This window comes from Pseudonaja textilis, chromosome Z (genome assembly GCF_049901715.1).
Source record: "Pseudonaja textilis isolate UNSWEBS1 chromosome Z, rPseTex1.2, whole genome shotgun sequence".
Lineage (NCBI taxonomy): Eukaryota > Metazoa > Chordata > Lepidosauria > Squamata > Elapidae > Pseudonaja > Pseudonaja textilis.
The window spans coordinates 40189501-40209662 of record NC_142008.1 but is presented as its reverse complement, the minus strand read 5'-3'; the positions used below and the strand labels follow the sequence as shown (position 1 = coordinate 40209662).

The 20162-nt window shown below is 35.5% G+C and overlaps 1 protein-coding gene across 4 annotated transcripts in view; it reads right to left on the bottom strand.

Moving 5' to 3' along the window:
- Nucleotides 1-19735, bottom strand: part of CHN2 (chimerin 2) — a 136022-nt gene extending 116287 nt beyond the window's left edge. For 3 of the 4 annotated variants that reach the window (XM_087917151.1, XM_026708133.2, XM_087917152.1), the window contains exon 1: nt 19026-19697. In XM_087917151.1, the coding sequence (XP_087773277.1) occupies nt 19026-19074 (49 nt within the window). In that variant the 5' untranslated portion in view covers nt 19075-19697. Of the gene's footprint in view, nt 1-19025 lie in introns of all 4 variants that reach the window. The other variant, XM_026708131.2, reaches the window with a different exon arrangement.
- Between the last annotated feature and the right edge of the window lie 427 nt (nt 19736-20162).

Genomic DNA, 20162 nt, shown 5'->3' with positions numbered 1-20162 from the left:
ACTTTTGTTTGATGTATAATAAAACCTGGAAAAAACAATGCTTTCAGTGCTAAACTGGAACAAGCACAAAACTATAAAACAAGGACAAATAAGACGAGTTTCAGGACTGAAAAAACATAGAAGAAACAAAGCAGATTCTTTAATAAAAGTCAGAGGTGCCAAGTAAGTGTGAAAAATGATATTAAATTATGCATTCATGGCAAGAAAACAATAAGTATGTAGATAAAAAAGAATAAATTATAAATTAATTATACAAATGATAAAACAGAAGTTATAATTTAAAATATTCTAAAACACATATTTAGGAATAGGTACACAGAATGTGAATTTGTTCTTAACTGAACACTTATCTGATTTTACATTAAAATTGTATTTAAATCAATTTTGCTTAAATTCCAAAACAAGAAACCAAATGGTAAAATGGCCATTAGAGATTCAGTGATATTATATTAAGTTTTTAATTAACAGTATTTCAGTAAACATAAATTTGCCAAAAACCAAAATGGATGAAAAATAAGAGTATTTCACTGATAACTAACCTGAATAAACTTCAGATTAAAGCTCAATCTGTCTTCATAATATTAGAGTTATATTAGAGTTATATTGTAGAGATCTATCTATGTAATTGATTGCTAAGAATTGACATCAACTTAATAGCACATAATATGTCAACAATCTTGTACAATACCTCCCTGGCTTGAAGAATTCAGAGCCATGTCTGCAATTAGATGCATTGTTTCATGTGAAAATGCATTTATAAACTCTACCATTAACTTTCTTAAGTATCACTGCTAGCATTGTACCATTCACAGGACAACTGGTGAATTTTCCTTCTTCAAGGATGGTTCTTCAAGATGCTCTCTAGTAGTCAATCCGTAGCTGGCTTTGGTTTTCCATAAGGATGGCATATTTCCACCTAAGCAACTAAGCATTAGCCTACAGATTGTATATAAAATCCAGAAGCTTTCTCATTAAAAAAAATGATGTTAATTACTAATCTGCATATAGCAGATTCTCATTTTACAAAAAGAATTAAAAGAATATATTATATTTACAGAAGCTGTTGGGCACCAAGGAAAGGGGTGCATATACCTATAACCTCCAAGCCTACGCTAATGCATTCCATGTAGGGTTACTAAATGTGAAGAACTCATACATTAGTGCTTAAAGCATTGCAATGGCCACCAATTTCTTACTGGACAAAAAAGGGAAATAGGGATTATTACTGGCTTATGACCAGTGATGGTATTCTACTGGTTTGGCTCGGTTCTGCTGAGTCGGTAGCACTGATGAGCAGCCGAGCTGTTGGGCCCACTCACCCGCCTGGGATCCCAATACTGATCTTTATTCACTGCTTTTGAAGTGCCAGTGCTTTGCATGGCACAGCAGATTGCTGCGCGTCAGCTGCTGAAGTGACAGGGAGAGTGCAGGATTGCAGAAGGTGAGTTGGAAAGCCTCTGTGCTAGCACAAAGTATGCGCCCACCAAGCCATGTGCACCAAACCGGTGGTATTTTTTTTTGAAATGCACCACCGCTTAGGACCCTGCTACTTGATCTATGAACCTTTGTGCTGACTGAGAGGAATTGAGATTTACCCATAATTGCCAAGAGTTTATTTGGCAGATTCCTCTATTACTGCTCAAGGTCTTTAGAAGACACTCCTTGTAGTGTGCAAGATTTTTATTAACTCTTACAAGACTCCTTAAAACATACTGATTTGCCCAGGCTTTCAATACTGATTTTAATTATTAACTATTCAATATATTTCTTTAGTTTCTATTTTAACCGTTTCTACTGTTTGCATTTTCAAGTTATTCTTTTTGTAATTTGCTATGAGGTTTTACTACTCTATCAAGTTAAATAAAACAAATACTCAATAGATCAGTACATCTCATCATAACATTACCAATTCCTGAATTATTTATCCTACTGGCTCTAAGTAATATATATTTGCTATCCATTGTGTAATGTGTTACACAAATATGCCAAAAAGCAGCTACTTTTCTCTTTATTTAAAGACTAGCTGATGTTTTAACTGGTTGAAATTTATCATGGTATAGGCAAGCCACTCTTTTCACACTAGGTCCAGGGCACACCCAGTACCTGATTTTCCCATGGGCCCTTTAATGAATGAAAGTGTTTCACATTTTGTTTCTTTGTATTTGAAAATTACAGTCTCAGCCCATACAATTTAAAATTGCACAATAATGAAAAATATTGTGCTGAGCACGAGAACAGTATAGTAATTAAATAGTAGCAGCTTATTATGGAACATTCTCCTGCATAAGAACAGATTGCCAAATATTGTCCTGGCATTTTGATAACATGACAAACTTTTTTCCAGTTAATTTGGCCTTTAGTTTAGGAGAATGCTATCTTTAATATCGATATTTTTTTAAAAAAATGTATTATTTATAATAGTAAGACTTTTTTCATAAGATACATTAGGATTAGAGTAGGTGCAAATGTTATGAAGATAAATATTAATTAAATAAGGTATGTTCAAATACGTGCATCTTTGAATGTACAATAATTTAGAGTTATCAACACTATTATAATCACTGCTTCCATATACCATAAATGGTCTCACAATTTGAAATCATAGTGTTAAGAGCTGGCTGGTTACTTAAAGAAAAATCAATTTATACAATTCATATTCAAAAACATTATACTGAACTTTATTTTATTAGGCACTAAGGTGATATAAACAACTACTTCATGCTGAATCAGATTATTTACTCAACTTGTTCAGTACCGAATATAGTGGTTCGCTGGCCAATCTAGACATGTCAAGATTAAATGAGCTTTAACTCTTGCGCAATATTCTAGAAATAATAGGTGTGCAAGATCTTACATTAATCTTAATGAATACTTGCCCAAACTCTTCTAAACTGCATGCTTGATTATTAAATGCTTTGGCTTCAAAGTCAGTGACACATCTATAAGACAAAGTTCCTGAAAGCATCAAAACTGGAAATGTTACTCATAGGTTTTCTTGTTATACTATTTATGAAATTAGACTTTGGATAGGCAAGTACTGTACTGATTTCTTAATCTTGTAAATATATTTAAACTTACTTTAGAGGTTTGTCAATTAACACTTGAGAGGCTCATATGATAACTGAGGGAAAATGTCTCCAGTCCACAGCATTAAATCATGTGGATTTACTATTTATTGCAATAGTTCACATTTGTATGGCACAACTAAGAACAGGAATATCAAGTCAGAAAATTAGGATCTTAGCTTCAGATATAGGCCAAGTACAACCAAACAAATTACAACTGGCAAGATCTCTCTCTCTCTCTCTCTCTTTCTCAATATAAATATAAATATGTGTGTGTGTGTGTGTGTGTGTGTATGTATGTATGTATGTATGTATGTATGTATGTATGGTATTCAGCTTTGTTCGGGTATTTTCCCACGTCATTGTAGTTGTGCTTTTAAAGTTGTAGCAACGTTTCGGCAGAATCTCATCTGCCATCATCAGGCTTCTGTATTGTGTTCATCTGTGAGTCAGACTATCACAGCTGTTTCAGTTTTAAAATTGAGGCAGCCTACTGCTGTGCCAGAATGGTTTTTTTCTTCATCCTGATTGGTTGGGAGTCTTAGTCTGTGTTTATTGGTCTTGGAGTTTGCTGTGTTTTGCTTGATTGGTGTTTGGCTAGTGGTGTGGAGATTTTTTTGTTTGTGAGTGCAAGCTTCCAAATATTTGACAATCTGGTGGAATCATCTTTTTTATTCATGCTTCCAGGTTTTTTTTCAATCTCTATGGCTTCTCTGATAATTCTGTGGCTGGGGTTTTCTATGATGGCAGATGAGATTCTGCCGAAACTTTGCTACAATTTTAAAAGCACAACTATAATGACGTGGGAAAATACCCGAACAAAGCTGAATACCATACATGTAAATACCCACGAAAACTTAAGAATATATATGTGTTTTCTTAAGTTTTCATGGGTATTTATATGTATATGTATTATATGTATTATATGTATTATATATAATGTCGCTACAACTGGACTGTCAATTATTTGGAAGCCTGCACATAAAAAAAAAATCTCCACACCACTAGCCAGGCAAACACCTGGGCACAAACAGATCCCCCCTGATACCTCCAGCTCAAACACACACCAACCAGGCACCCAGATGAAACCTATCTTCCTAACAAATGATAGCTGTCCATTTACTCAGAGCCAAGCTGCACTAAAGGCCTCCAATAAAGGAACACAATGTTGCCAGCCAATCAAGACACAAAAAGAGCCACAAAACAGACAGAATATATTAGAAACACCAATCGAGCAAAACACAGCAAACTCCAAGACATGTAAGTACCCGCAAAAACTTAAGAAATATATATATATATATATATGTGTGTGTGTGTGTGTGTGTGTGTGTTTTCTTAAGTTTTCACAGGTATTTATATGTATTATATGTATATGTATTATATGTAATATATGTATTATATGTAACGTCGCTACAACTTTAAAAGCACAACTATAATGACGTGGGAAAATACCCTAACAGAGCTGAATACCATACATATACATATACATATATATATCGGCAATTTTTCTCAAGCTGTATCCTTGACTATTAGATAGCTGAATTCTTAGAGAAACAAGAATTAATACATTGTCCTGAGCACAATCCTTCATTCCAAGATGACAATAAACTTACCTATAACTCTTAGACAATTATATCCATATTGAAATTTGAATATGATTAACAATTTACATAATTTTAACTACAATATTAATAGAATATTACAAAGCACAACACAATGAGCTAAAGCAAAACTAATTACATATACATGAATATACTGTTTTGTAAAACAACTAATTTGCAATTCTGGATACACTCATTCAAAAAGTTAACTAAATGGAACTTTCTAAAAATCCATAGCCATCAGATTATGAATGTTTTGCTCTTAACAAGGGTTTATGTTATTCTAAATCTATTGTGCAGTACAACATATAAAAAGATTGAACAGTTTAATTACTGCACTTTTAAAAGATGTTGAAGATTTATAGTCATGTGTCTCAGCTTATAATAAACTACAGTACTTAAGCTAAGTCACATTTCCTATATAACTCAGTATAATTTCAATTGCTAAACTATGATTTTATGCAATTTTATTCAGTATTATAAAACTATGGGACAGATGAAAATGCATGATAGGAAAGAAAAGGTTGTCAAGTCCTCCTCATCTGAGTGTTATAAGAGGTTCAATAAAAGATAAACTATTAATATTAATTATTTGACTTATAGAAACGCATTGTGTATAACAAAATATTTAAAATGCTAATAATTATTTAAAATCTAATAATTACAATATCTCTGCTTCAAAGCTTAAGCCATATACATTCTAGACATAAATTTCACGTAAAAGATTTTTACATATCTGTTGTAACTATAGAACCATCTACTTCATTGTTATCATATCAACACCATATCAATATAGAAGTGAATAATATGGCAGAAGTAAGAAAGAAATGGTTGACTCCCTAATTATGCAGACATACATTTACCAATAAAAGGGAGACAAAGTTCTTAAAACCAAAGGCCCTTCTGAACATCTAATAAAATGCTGGAATAATTTGTTTCATTGTTTGGAAAGGAAATTCCTGAGTTCACACTGAATACAAAAGATAAACCATGCATGTCGGGTATTTCGTCTTATTTTGTGGTACAACACCCTACTGTCCAGTCATAACAATCTTAAAATCCTGGTGTTTTACAAACAGCTCTCACTTTTGCCTGGATAACACTCTTGATTGTCAGAAAGATAGGACCTGAAGCAGAGAAAGGATTTAGAAAATACAGATTAAAAAAGTGGTGTCGGAAACCTCCAAAAGTTCTACAGATTTATGTTCCAGGCTAGAGAACTCTTATTTTTTCCAGCATGCACTATTTATATTATACACTATTTATTTAGTGTATAAATAAAATTAAAACACAAGCATTCTTGGATTATGGGATAAACCAGATGTTAATCTGCCACTTTCAGGCACTCTTTGCTTAACAATAGTAGTTCAATGAAATTTGTAGTAAAAGACCTTTCATTGAAAATAAAGTAAATATACCTAGATTACTGGGATAAACGTCACATTATTAGTTCTAACTCTTGCCTAGCAGAATGGTCCTTGAATCAAACACAAAGTAGGAATATTAAGAATTAGATTTTTTAGCAGTTAATATAGAATTACTAAATTGATTTTATTGATTCTTGTTCTCCCCAATATTCTCCATAATCTGGCATCCTGCATTTTAAAGCCAATATTCTGTTTCTTACTGCCTAATATATATCAACATTCATCTTTGTGAAATATTGAAACATTACATAATAATTTTAATCTTCTCTTTAGATTATACATTTCAAGATCTTTCCCCTCTTTTCACAAGACTTTGTTTATGTTCATACAATAAACCACAATGATATTCTGTAAATTCATTCTCCCTTGTTTAAATTGTTTTAAAAACATGGTGTCAAGAAGTGGACCCAGTCACTGAAGATGAGTCTAACTAATGCAAAATAAAGTGAAAGGCTTCTGATGATGGCAGATGAGATTCTGCCGAAACGTTGCTACAACTTTAAAAGCACAACTACAGTGACGTGGGAAAATACCCGAACAAAGCTGAATGCCATGCATGTAAGTACACGCGAAAACTTAAGAAAACAAACAAACATATATATATATATTTGTTTTCTGAGGTTCTCGCGGGTATTTGTATGTGGATCTTTGGTTGTTCGGGTTTTCTCCCGCGTAAGATTCGAAGTATCTAGGCAACGTTTCGATGAAGTCTCATTCATCATCTTCAGGCTTCTGTCTCCGGCTCTGTGCTTCTCAGAGTAATGTGAGATTGCAGCTGCTTCCTCCTTTTAACTGCCAGTGGGGGTGGAACTTGATTGGGTGGGGGCTTAGCTGTGTTCTGATTGGGTGGGGGTGTGTTCTCATTGGTAGGGGGTTTGGCTGTGTTCTGATTGGTAGGGGGTTGGCCGTGTTCTGATTGGTTGGAGGCGTGTTCTGTTCAGGTGGGGGCTTGGTTGTGCTCAGGTTAGTCTTAGTTGCTGGGGGATTTGAGCTGGTGAGTTGTGATCTTGCTGTTTGGCTTCGAGTTCGTGGTCGTGCTGCATCTTCATAGTGGGTGTCGGTTTGCTTCATGTATGGCTCGGAGGGGTTTGAAGTGGGTAGTGATGCAGCTGCAGTGCAGCCTAGATACTTCGAATCTTACGCGGGAGAAAACCCGAACAACCAAAGATCCATATATATATATATATATATATATGGACAAATCCAAACAACTCGCTGTCTGGAGAGCCGAAACACAGACCACCCTCAAGACAGACACACACACCAACAAACTCAGGAAACTACAACAATGCCAGAAACCAACTCCCTCCCCACAGCCACACATGAAACAAACATTGCACAACATCTCAGACAAGATCCTCACTGAAGCTGAAACCAAGGTCCTTTCAAAAGGATTCAACTTTGCTGTCGCCTCCCAAACACATCCCCACAGAAACCATCATAGCGGAGTTGAAACCAGCCTGACCAAAACCAACCCTGACGATGCTAACAAAATCAGACTCGAAATCACCAACATCCTCTGCACTAGCAAACCACCCAAAAGCAACTTATCCAAAGAAGAACAAACTGCACTACTTAACCTCAAAGAAGACACCAGCATAATAATCCTACCAGCAGACAAGGGCAACGCAACACAGTGGTTATGAACACATCTGACTACCAAACCAAGTTAACCAACCTACTCCAAGACCCTACATACAAACCCCTAAAGACAGACCCCACCACCTACCTAGAAAAAACTACCAAATCCAAAATAAAAGCCTCCCCATCAGTGAAGAAATCCAGCAAAGAATCATACCCAGAGAGAAATCATCCAGATGCCCTAAGCTTTATGGTCTCCCCAAGATACACAAAGAAGGAATCCCACTCAGACCAATAGTCAGTTCCATAGGCTCACCTCTACAAAACCTGGCCAAATTTCTCGCCAAACAACTACAACCCTATGCAGAATCCATCAACTCACATGTAAGAAACTCATTCCAGTTCATCGAGATCATAAAGAAACAAAACTTACAACCTAGCGACCTACTAGTAAGCTTCGATGTCATTTCCTCTTCACCCGAGTGCCAATAAAAGAAGCCTTGACAGCCATCCAAAACAAATACAACCCCCAAGCACATCCTAGATCTGACCAACCACTGCCTATCCAATACATACTTCACCTACAATGGACAAAAATACAAACAAATAGAAGGAGCACCCATGGGATCACCCTCTCACCTGTCATCGCAAACCTCTACATGGAACACTTTGAAACACAAGCTCTAGAAAATACGACCACAAACCCAAACTCTGGCTCAGATACGTAGATGACACCTTCATAATCTGGCCACACGGGAAAGAAAAACTGAACAACTTCCTCACACACCCCTCAACAGCCTACACCCCAAAATACAATTTACCATGGAAACAGAAGCCAACAATCAACTTCCCTTCCTAGATGTCTTGGTATACAAAAGATCCAATGGCTCCCTAGGACACACCATCTACCAGAAGAAAACACATACAAACCGCTATCTACATGCACTCTCACACCACCACCCAGCACAGATCAATTCCGTAGCCAAGACACTCATATCCAGAACTAAATGCTTAGCCGATGAACAACACCAAAACACCGAACTACACACTCTCACCAACGTACTTATAGCCAATGGATTCCAAAGAAAGAAGATTACCCACCTAATCCAAAAAGAAACCCCAACCAAAATCCAAGACAGAGAACAAGAAAACGGCAAAGCCCTCCTCCCATATATAAAAGGCACTACAGACAAAATCAGCAAGATCCTCCAAAAACACAACATCAAAACAGCATTCTGCACAAACAGAAAAATATCCACCATCCTAAGAAACCCCAAAGACAAAATCGAATTAGAAAACCAAGGAGTATACGAAATCCCCGCACTGCCTGCCCTACCACATACATTGGACAAACTAACAGAAGAATAAGTGCACGCATTGAAGAACATAAGAACTCAATCAAAAAGAAGAAACAACCTCTTCCCTGGTCCAACACCTCAAAGCCACAGGACATGAAATTGATTTTAAAAATACCAGAACTATCGCCAAAACCGAACACTTCAACAGCAGAATAATCAGAGAAGCCATAGAGATAGAAAACGCCCACACAGCATGAACAAACGAGATGACACCTCCCGCCTTCCAGCCATTTGGAAACCCGCCCTCATGAACAGACTAGTACCTAACATGAAGAATGACACCAGACCCACACCCATGAGAGCCACACAAGATGCCACCACCACACTTCCATGTAGAAAACAGACTCACACCCACTCAGAAGATGAGACACGCCCATGGACAAGAAGCTGCACTGCAGCTGCATCACTACCCATTTCAAACCCCTCCGAGCCATACATGAAGCAAACCGACACCCACTATGAAGATGCAGCACGACCACGAACTCGAAGCCAAACAGCAAGATCACAGCTCACCAACTCAAATCCCCAGCAACTAAGACTAACCTGAGCACAACCAAGCCCCACCTGAACAGAACATGCCTCCAACCAATCAGAACACATGCCAACCCCCTACCAATCAGAACACAGCCAAACCCCTACCAATGAGAACACACCCCACCCAATCAGAACACAGCCAAGCCCCCACCCAATCAAGTCCCACCCCACTAGCAGTTAAAAGGAAGAAGCAGCTGCAATCTCACATCACTCTGAGAAGCAAGAGCCAAGACAGAAGCCTGAAGATGATGAATGAGACTTCATTGAAACGCGTTGCCTAGATACTTCGAATCTTACGCAGGAGAAAACCCGAACAACCAAAGATCCACATACAAATACCCGAGAGAACCTCAGAAAACAAATATATATATATATATATATATATATATATATATATATATATATATATATATATATATATATATATATGTTTCCTTATGTTTTCGCTGGTATTTATATGTATGGTATTTAGATTTTTTTCGGGTATTTTCCCACGTCTTAATATTTGTGCTTAATATGCTAGAAAATGCTATAATAATATGCTTAAAATGCTATAATAAAAGCACAAATATTAAGATGTGGAAAAATACCTGAAGAAACCTAAATACCATATATATACAGTGTGTATGTATGTATGTATGTATGTATGTATGTATGTATGTATCAATACAGAAGCCTGATGATGGCAGATGAGATTCTGCCGAAACGTTGCTACAACTTTAAAAGCACATGTATAATGACGTGGGAAAATACCCGAACAAAGCTGAATACCATACATGTAAGTACCCGCGAAAACTTAACAATATAAATATAAAGTAATAAATATAAAGTAATTCAAATAAACCATCTTCAAGATGAAATTGAAATAAATGGTCTTTTGTTGGGAAAGGAAACCAGATAGAAATTGAGAAGCTTATTTTTAGGTGTTATTTGTTAGGATTTTGCTAACATTTTGAATAGCTAGGATGCTACTTCTTTTGTCTTCTTTATATTGTAAACATAATTGAAGCCCTTTTGTTGTCTTTAGCATTCTTTAACACTATAGTCTTATTCTGAACTTTAATATTTGTGATGTCATTGTTACAATCCTGAATTATTTCTATGTATTCTTTGTAACTGTTCCTCTTTCCATTTCTTATAATGGGAGTTTTATAATTTATAAATGATCAAAAGTATCTTTCCATGCATTGTCTGAGTCACAGTTAAAGTGCCATCGCAAACAAATTTATTATTATGCCAGAAGAAATACCTCTTTATCAGATATAGTTTAAATAATGGTTCATTTTCTTCTTTTATAGCATATTATTATATGCTAATATTTTGCAGAGTTTTGTTAACTGGCCTACAAATTGAAGATAATAGGCAACATTAATTTTCCTGCATATTTTGAATACAGGGGGCTTTCTGGTTTTCCACAGCATTGAGGTCATTTGAAGAGAGCCAGCACCACAACATATCAGAAACATATATTTTATGAATATATTATACCAATAATCTATTCCAATATTCATATTTGCTGCTACTTGCAAAATTGATTTTCTAGGATCTGCAATTTCAACATAAACATTGTACTACATCATTCTCTATTTGTCAGAACAAAAATATCTAGCTCTGCTCAAAAATTCTTGACTTTGCAAATTTGTCCCAGAAGTTACAAGCATCTTTACTAGAAATGTTTGCTTTCAATTTATAGCCTAAAAACAAAAACTCACCAGGTTTTGAATATTATCTGGGGAAAGTGATATTGAAACTAATAAAAGGGACAATTAATCCTTTATTTAAAAGTTACTTTCCATCAAGCAATTTGTAACATCAGGCATAAAATTTAATCATTTCTGTTATTTATAATGCAAAAATCTCAACTCAAATCACATCAAGAAGCACACAATTTTTCACATAGCCACTTTGATCTTCCACTTAAAGCACAAATGCTAGCTATGACTACATCAAGTTAATTAAATGTATTCATGTTGCTTAGTATGATGAAATAAGGGCCAGGTGATAATTGACAAATAGACAATATCATGGATAGCTCCATTCATTCTCTCACTAGAGCTTACTTACTCCTAAAATAAACAGCATATACTGTTATACATATAACATACATATACATATACATATATCAGAAACAAGTTAAATTTTATTTAAAATGTCATCTGCAATTATAAGTAAAAATTAAGATCATGGTTTTATGTTATATTTTTAATTAAAGTAATTAAATCCATGTAAGTTAAAGCTGTTTTTCTGTAATTGCCATTCAACAAATTGCTATTCCCTGGGATCTATCAAAATGACAAAACTACTCTAGCATCTGATAATTATTTTCACAGCAATTGTTGAACTGATATCTTCATGGCTATCAGATGCACATGAAGAAAAATCAAGAAACCAGCTACACTAGCTAGCTAATTTTTTTTTATAACAATCATCTAATAAAAGCTACTAAACTGGTTTGAACAACTTCAATAATCTTTTCTTTTATGCTACTTTTCACACTATAAATTCAACAAATGTAGGAATTTATTTCTCTATGACAAATGTAATGTTTCAGAATGCATATCCTAGTGTTAACATAAAAGGCAGGAATGGTTTCCAAAATGTTGGTTCTTATTTCTAAGAGAACATTTTTTCTTCTCTAACTTTTCTTAAATAGGTCAGTACAAAACCTGCAGTATGTGTGTGGGTTATACATATGTTATTGGTTCAAACAGCAAAAATCCAATTCTTAAATTTTCTTCTCTACTAATATTTCAAAGCACATTGTCCTGCTTGGTTGCTAAGAATCAAATAAAAATTGCAAGGATACAGTTCTGACTGCCTAGATATCAGACCTGACTATTCAACCATTATACAGAAAATATATCTAAGTATTTCAGCTTCTGTCTAAAGAAGTTTCCATATGATTTCTTTATATTGCAGTTATTAACATATGATGTGACCTTTGAGACATCTACAGAGGGACATGCTATACCAATGTATCCCACTGATTCTTAATTCTGTGCTTTGCCAAATTATTATGACCTATTTAGCAAAGTTATAACATGGGTGCTTTATCTAGATTCTCAACTCTTAATTTATTGGTCTTGTGTTTTCATCCTTATGCAAACAACATAAGATCTTGCAATGGAAAGTCAAATGATAGAAATAATTATATATCATTTGCAAAATCTATTTTTAAACCCACATATTGTATGCTGTTCATCTTTAAAAGCTGGATTCAGTGACTACAGGCTATTAGAAAATGGTGAAAAACTTGCTGAGCTCTGAGAAACAAAAACCACAACCAGTCAAATGTAGCTGCATTGAGTCAAATATTTTGGAGTTACTGCAGTATTTGAAAACTTTTCTGCAAGGAGGGGGAAAATGACATACTTACTATGGTCCTAATTTTCCCTGCACTTTTTTTTTGTTTAGTAAAGAAGAACAGTCAGTTGAAAGTGTGATTGGAAAGGTCAAGAACAAAGACAAAGACAAATGTTTCTTAATGAAGAGAACTTTAAGAAACATTCCCATATTTTAAAACGTATACATATCAGAAACAAGTCTTTTTGCTTAATGCATTGACAGGTCTGAAGAATTGATAGCCTTTAGCAAATTTTGTATTCTAACTTACACAAATCCTTAAACTAATCTAGGCTACTCTCATATGGAACATTATTATCAGAAACCTAATTATTCTCAAGCACAGCAAAACAGAGGCCTATCTAATCCAAGGTTCTAATCCCTAGCTGATCAGAAATTTACGGGAGGCCTGGCTTCCTGTTTTGAGCTTCCCCAAAGATGGACCGTGATCGTGCACGGCTTTGGTTCATGCTTCGGTGTCAGAGAGCCCCAATCCTTTGGATTCGGGGCAGAAGCTACCTCGTACGGGTGGCGGAGGAAGGGGAGACCACCAGCTGGGTAAAGGGGAGTCGCAAATCCCCTCCCCGGCTTGACAATTGCTCCCTCCTGAAGACGCCTGAAGCGGTGGTCTAAAATGGCCACCCTGAAGGGGAAGATTAGACTGGAATAAGATTGTGCAGGAGAGAGAGAGAAAGAAGTGAACAGCAGGAGGAATGGGATGATATAATCCAATGGAAGATACCCCCAGGATTAACATTTCAAAAAAAATCTTTAAGAAAGGATCTAAGCGGTGAAGAGAAAGAGAAAAAAAAGGTGTGAATTGCTTTTGATAGTGTTGGGGCTTCGAAACCGCAAAAGGTAAAAGCTAGAGAAGGAACTATATAATCAACTTGGATAAGTATACTTTGATTTTATATTGGCACTAATAAAGCTGAACTATAGACTATTAAAGAGGAAATTTAATATCAACTGGATTTGATCTTTTTCTTGTTGGAAAATTGTGGTTTAAAAAGCTCTGAATAATAGAGAAGAAAAAAGAAAAGAGGGGGTGAAGACTTAGCATAATAAAGAGTGCCATCTCACTTAAACTCAACTTGTTTTTCTTTTAAAAAACTCTTGTTTCTTGAAATTGCATGGAAATTGATACAATAAAGCAAGAATTTTGAAAAACTGAAACATTGTAACAAAGAAAGAATTAGGAAGATTCCACCTTTGGATTAGTTGCTGATTCTGACATGAAGTTGCCACTGGATTAGCGGAGACTTAAAAACTTGAGAGGAAGAAATGTTGGCTGCTGGAAATAAACTTTAAAGATACTATTTGGATTAAATTGCAAATCAGAAAGTTGTAAAATGGCGATTTCTCTTCTGGCATTAAAAGTGGAACTCAGAAAAACGAAAGAAACACTACAAAAATGAGGTGAATCGCTGGGTTTTGCTTTAAAATTTATTGAAAATGCGACAGCAGAATATGAACAAAGACAAAAGGCAGAAGAGGAGGTGGAGCAAATCATGGAAGAGACTATCTTTAGTGATAATCAAGAACCAAGAATTCTTGAAAGAAAGAAGAAAAGAGTTGGAAATAAATACAGGAGATTTAAGAAATTAAATAAAAAGGGGAATATCTGAAAAATTAAAAAAGGGAAAAAGAGTCAGCAGAAATTCAAAGGGCAAAAGGAAGCTATAAATAGAGAGAGGGATAAAAACTGGAGTGAAAGAACAAAGGAGAAAAGACAGGGAAAGAAGGGACAAGAAACAGGATTTGAAAACAAAGAAATATGGGAATTGTAAAAAAATGGGGAAATCCTTAATTGGACACAGAGATAATGGGTGATTATTATACAGAAAGGGGATTCTGCAAGGTATTGAGGGGTAATATAAATAAATGTATAGTTATGAAATAGGGACATATAGACTGACAAGATGGAAAAACAGAATTGTTATTTTTTGGATAATGGAATCTAATGCTCTTCTTTATGTAGAGAGATAATTGTAACAAATAATGGAATAAGTATATTAGATATATTGAAATATTTTTATGATTGGAATGTTGGGTTTTTTTGGTGTAAATGGAATAATTAATGGAATATGTGTATTAAATATATGGAAATAAATGAAATGATATAGGAGGAAAGCTGATATGGATTTAACTTTAGGGCTTAGGATTGTTTTACTGTTTGAATGAGTAGATTAATATGTCGGGGGGGGGGAAATTTAATGAAATTTAAAAGGAAAAAAATCATGCAGAATCTGATTTATATATGCTATTTAGTTTTAAAGGGATTATTATGTTTAATGTTTTAGGTAATAATGTTAAATTATTAGATATCCTAAATAAGTTTGCCATCATGTTTAAAGTATAGTAAAAGAGTTTAGTTTTAACGAGATTTAAAAGGGGTGAAAATAAATGAATTTATAACTTAGAGGTGGCACACTTATGTTGAGATTTCAGGGGGGAAACCAATTTATAGAAAAAGTGACTTTTTTAAAAATTAGAATTTAAGATGAAATATACAAACGTGACAGTTAAAAGTACTAAAATATAATGATTATGAAGTCATCATAAGTGAATTAAATAATGAGATAAATATTTGGAATAATACAAGAAAATAGAAAATGTATAAAAGCACTGTTAAGATAAGGAATTGGATATAAAAATTGAATATGTAACCATGGTCATATTTGTATGTATATGTGAAACCTGTAATCATGCTGTTCACTAAAAAGAGACGTTAAAATATGGAAAACTGAATAAAACTTGTTTTTTTTAAAAAGAAATTTATGAGAGGCCCTTATGTAGGACATGAACACAAAAATATCTTCCCATCTAAGTTCCCAGCAAATGGTGTGCTGAAATTAATCTTTAATACAGATACATTTGCCCAGAAATCTGTCTAATTCACAGGTGACACTCGATTGCATCACATGACATATCATGACATATTGCAACAGTTTTTGCCTTTCCTGAACTAGGGTGGGCATGGGCTGTGTATGATGCATCCAGCCTGCAGGTCGCCAGTTTGACAGGCCTGGCTCTAATTCCTTTTTTAAATTATCCAATATCTTGCATTTGTGTATTCCATCATATAATCATGCACCATGAAATACTTATTTTGCCTGACTTGAAACTCTCACTTTTAAAATTCACAAGTATAAAAAAAGCCAAGTTTTTAATTCAATGGACTTCAACATGAAGGTAATTGAACTATCCACTCCAATTTTACAGGCTAGTTCTCAATTCCACCAGCCCCAAACTCCACTAGTGTATGGATATAGTTGGGCTATTTTACCCAAATATCTTTTACTATACAGTAAACATGATGGCAAACTTATTTAGGATATCTAATTATTTATCTCTTTCTTGTGATTAGATCATACTTTGTCTACTTTAAAATGCAGAAGATTCAGTACCCTCTTGTTTTCTGTCTCATTGGGTTTCTTCCATGGATTTTGTCCCATTTTATTTTAATATGACTATTTCATAAAAAATGCTAGATCATAATATTATTTGTTAGACACTGGTTTTCTCAGCAGGATCTGTGGCCACAACTACCACACAATTAAATTAAAGTTATAGCTCAGCATATTGTTCAAACACAACCATGATTTAGTGAATAAGCTATGATTTATTAAAGTATAATTTAGATCGTAGCATGAATCAGATCATTAAACTTTCTGGCATATTGTATCTTTAGAGTCTTTTCTTCAGATGCTCAATTTCCCATAAATAATAATTCTCTCTTTCTGTCTGGTGTTCATCTTTTATTTTTAGTTGGTAAGAACATTAATCTGAATAATAATCTTATACATGGTAATGAGTATATAGTATATTACATCAGTGCATTACCTCAGGATACTGTACCTAGGCTACATAAATCAAGTAGAACAGAGACACCTACAGAATCTCATGGTTTCATCAAAATGATGACTAAAGCATTGTACTATATTCAGCTTCCCCTATTTTAAAGGGACATTACTAAATTTATACCAAAGAGGCTAAACTTGCATAAAGCAATTCTGCTTTTGCCATTTACAATATTCTCCTATTACCCAGAGGTGAGAATAAATATTACACACAGACACAAAAAATATGGCTTTGACAAAAAGAGTATTTTCATATTGTATAAATATTAGCATCACTGAATCTAAACTTGGATAAATTATTACTCATTTTGACAAACAGATTTGGAAATATATTTCTGTTCTGTATTCTCACTTGAGTATTAGACTGGAGTATTAGATACAAATTGGAGTATTAGATACAAATTGGAGGTTATTCCACAAGCAACGTTGGTACAGGTTAGACAACCATATAACACTGGAGGGCCTTTTTATCAGCTTTGGCTGATAAACTATATACACCTTTATTTGAACAAGATTAACACCTTCAATAATTCATTCTCAACCTTTGAAAGTAGTGGTTACTATAAGTAGTTATGTCACTTGAAGACCTTAAATGCTTTCATCCAATTTTTCCATACATTTAAATGATCAGCCAGATACTGTTGCAAGGCCACTCACATTTGAAATAAATGACTAATTCTATTTTTTTCTATCAAGAAACTCACGTTAAGGAATCAACTTGCACTAGGATTAAAACAGTATTTCCTTTTTCAATCACAGTTTAGGGAGAGTTCAAATCATGTTTGTTTAGACCTTTAAAAATTAATACTGTAATATTAAGCATTGTTTTAATTTTTAATATTTTTATTCTTTAATTTTAATCATGTAATTATTGTTTTCACTATAGCTTTTTAAAGATAGCCAGAGGTGTTAGGGGGGTGAACAGCCTAATATAGTTTAAATAAATAAATATTCCAGTTACTGAAGTGCAAATAAAACATCAGCAAATATAATAAAATTATGGTCCAGTATTAATCAGTGCTATTTGTACCTTCAAATCTGCAAAAATACATAAGTACAAGCCCTCATGGGTATCATTCTGTTCACATATTTAATTTTTTAATTAGCATTACATTTTATGTCCTTAAATACAGATTGATTTTAACTAATTCAATACACTAAAAAACAAAAAAACAAAAACCCAAGCAGCTAAAAAAAGTTTTTATTAAAAACAGCTAGAATACCTAATGGAATAAAATAACTTCTTTAACTCAAGTTCAGGCAACATTCCCTATGCAGACTATATTCAGTATGGTGTGCACTCCAAATTCCTTTGAACTGAATATGATAAAATTAACCAAAATAGTCTTGATTCTGTCACCTGTTGAAAAAATATTTACAAGCTTTCCAATGCCTCAACTTTTTAAGATTTCTTCAAACATTTTCTTCAGAAGTCACAGAAAAGAATAGAAGAACTACTTATTTTCCTCTGCATTTGAGAATACTGATATCTTAAATGCTGTTTGCTGCTAGTCACCACCCTGGTAATATAACTAAGAAATTGCCTCTCCTCAGCTGTAAGAGTGACTCATCTCAGTATAAGATGTGCTACCTGCTTATCCAGGTAAGAAACTAAGAGAAGAGGGAAATTGGTCTCTTTAATATACCATTGCTTACACCATGCATCTCAGCATCTGAACAGGTGTAAGTAATCTTAGAACCTTAGAATAAACTGCTCAGCTAAACACAAGTATTTTTGAAGATTTTGGTTCTGGAATTATCTTGAATAGTAGTGAATAGAAACTGATGCATATTTTTATTTGACCATGTCAATTGGATATCAAGAATGTCTTCTCATTATTTTTTACTTGTGGATTACATACTAATGTAGTATTCTGAGTTTAAAAAACTTGATTATCAGTGGAGAGAAGGGCCATAAGATTTTAAAATGCTAGATTTTTCCACATTTATCTTCTCTCAACTTAGCATCCAGGGAAAAGATGCACCATCCCTCCCTAGAAAGTGTTTCCCCTTCTTGCCTGCAAATAGAATAAAGGCAGCTGTATCCAGGAACTCGGGTTAAAACAGGGTGTTCCTACTACAGAAAGAGAAAGGGCAAAAGAGCAACTTAGTGGGACACAAGAAATTACAACCAGGTTCCTCTCTCAAACCTTCTATAAATAAACGGTATTTAAGCTTATGGGGGACCAGAAGAGTAAGGTAGGAGGTTGGTAAACCCTTGCCAACCAAAGGGCAACAATTATTGTAAACTCACCCGAGGAAACAGAGGAGCCAGACAAACTAGAGTTGCTGGATGTGGCCATCCTCTTCCCTTCGGCCTCCTTAATGACTAGTCCAGGCGGTTCTGCTGCTGTTCGGCTGCCCCCGCCGCTCCCGACCCATTTCAAAGCGCGGGATCCGCGTCGAGCAAAGCAGCAACAGCAGGCGATGCCTGGCCTTTGCTCGTTCCTTGTCCGAATAACGTGTTGTTGTAACTGGTTTATTTGGGTTCCTTTGAGGCTTGGCAAGAAGGAGGAGCTGGCCAAGGAAGGGTGCCTGGATGTGTCCAGCTCCTTTCTCTCTGCCCGAGGAATAAAAAGCTTCCCGGTGACTAGAGCCGCCCCAGCAGTTCTTTTTCCCTCGCCTTTTCCCCTCCCTTCGCCTAAACAGCTAAGCCTTGACAAGCGAAGCAGCGAGCGACTCCACCTCCTCCGCTGCCACCGCCTAAGCTTCCCTCACGCACACAAAGGAAGCGGAGAAAAAGACAGGCAGCAGCCCCTGGGACAGCGGAGGGGATAGCCCAGGGTCCAGGCACCGACAGAGTCCCGCGCGAGAAGCGAAAAAGGCGCCGAGAGCGTCCAACCGGAGCCTGACCCTGTGGCTGCCGCTCTCTTCGCTGGCTGGCATAAGGAGAGCTGCCGCTCCTTCCATGTGCCAAGGCTGGTCCAACATTGGGAAGTGGAGGCAGGTCGTACCGCCTTCTAGGGGAGGGGAGAAGCGGGGAGGCAACAGCGAGAAGGCGGATCCCCAGAGACTGCCTTGGGGTGCGTTCGGTGCCTGTTGAGTTTTCCGGTTCCCCAGTGCCAAGTATGCCATTCTGTTAAATGGCATACTGTTAAAACAGGAAAACCTTTTAAGAAAAGGGTCGCCTCTCTTAATCTCAATTGTTGTAAAGCTCGGTGACTAGGTCACCTGTTCGAGGTTTCTGTCAAGGTGGCGGAAAGCAGATAAGAACCGCTCCTACAACTATTGGAGCGATAGTTCACCATTTTGGTGCTTCTTCATCGTCCTTATACGAGGGTTTTTTTGGGTTTTTTTTGGTAAATTTTATTTGAGTTTTCACACAAAAAAATACAAATAAAGCATTTCTTTTTTGAAAGTAGCTAATCCCGGGTTACATTTCTTCGTACAG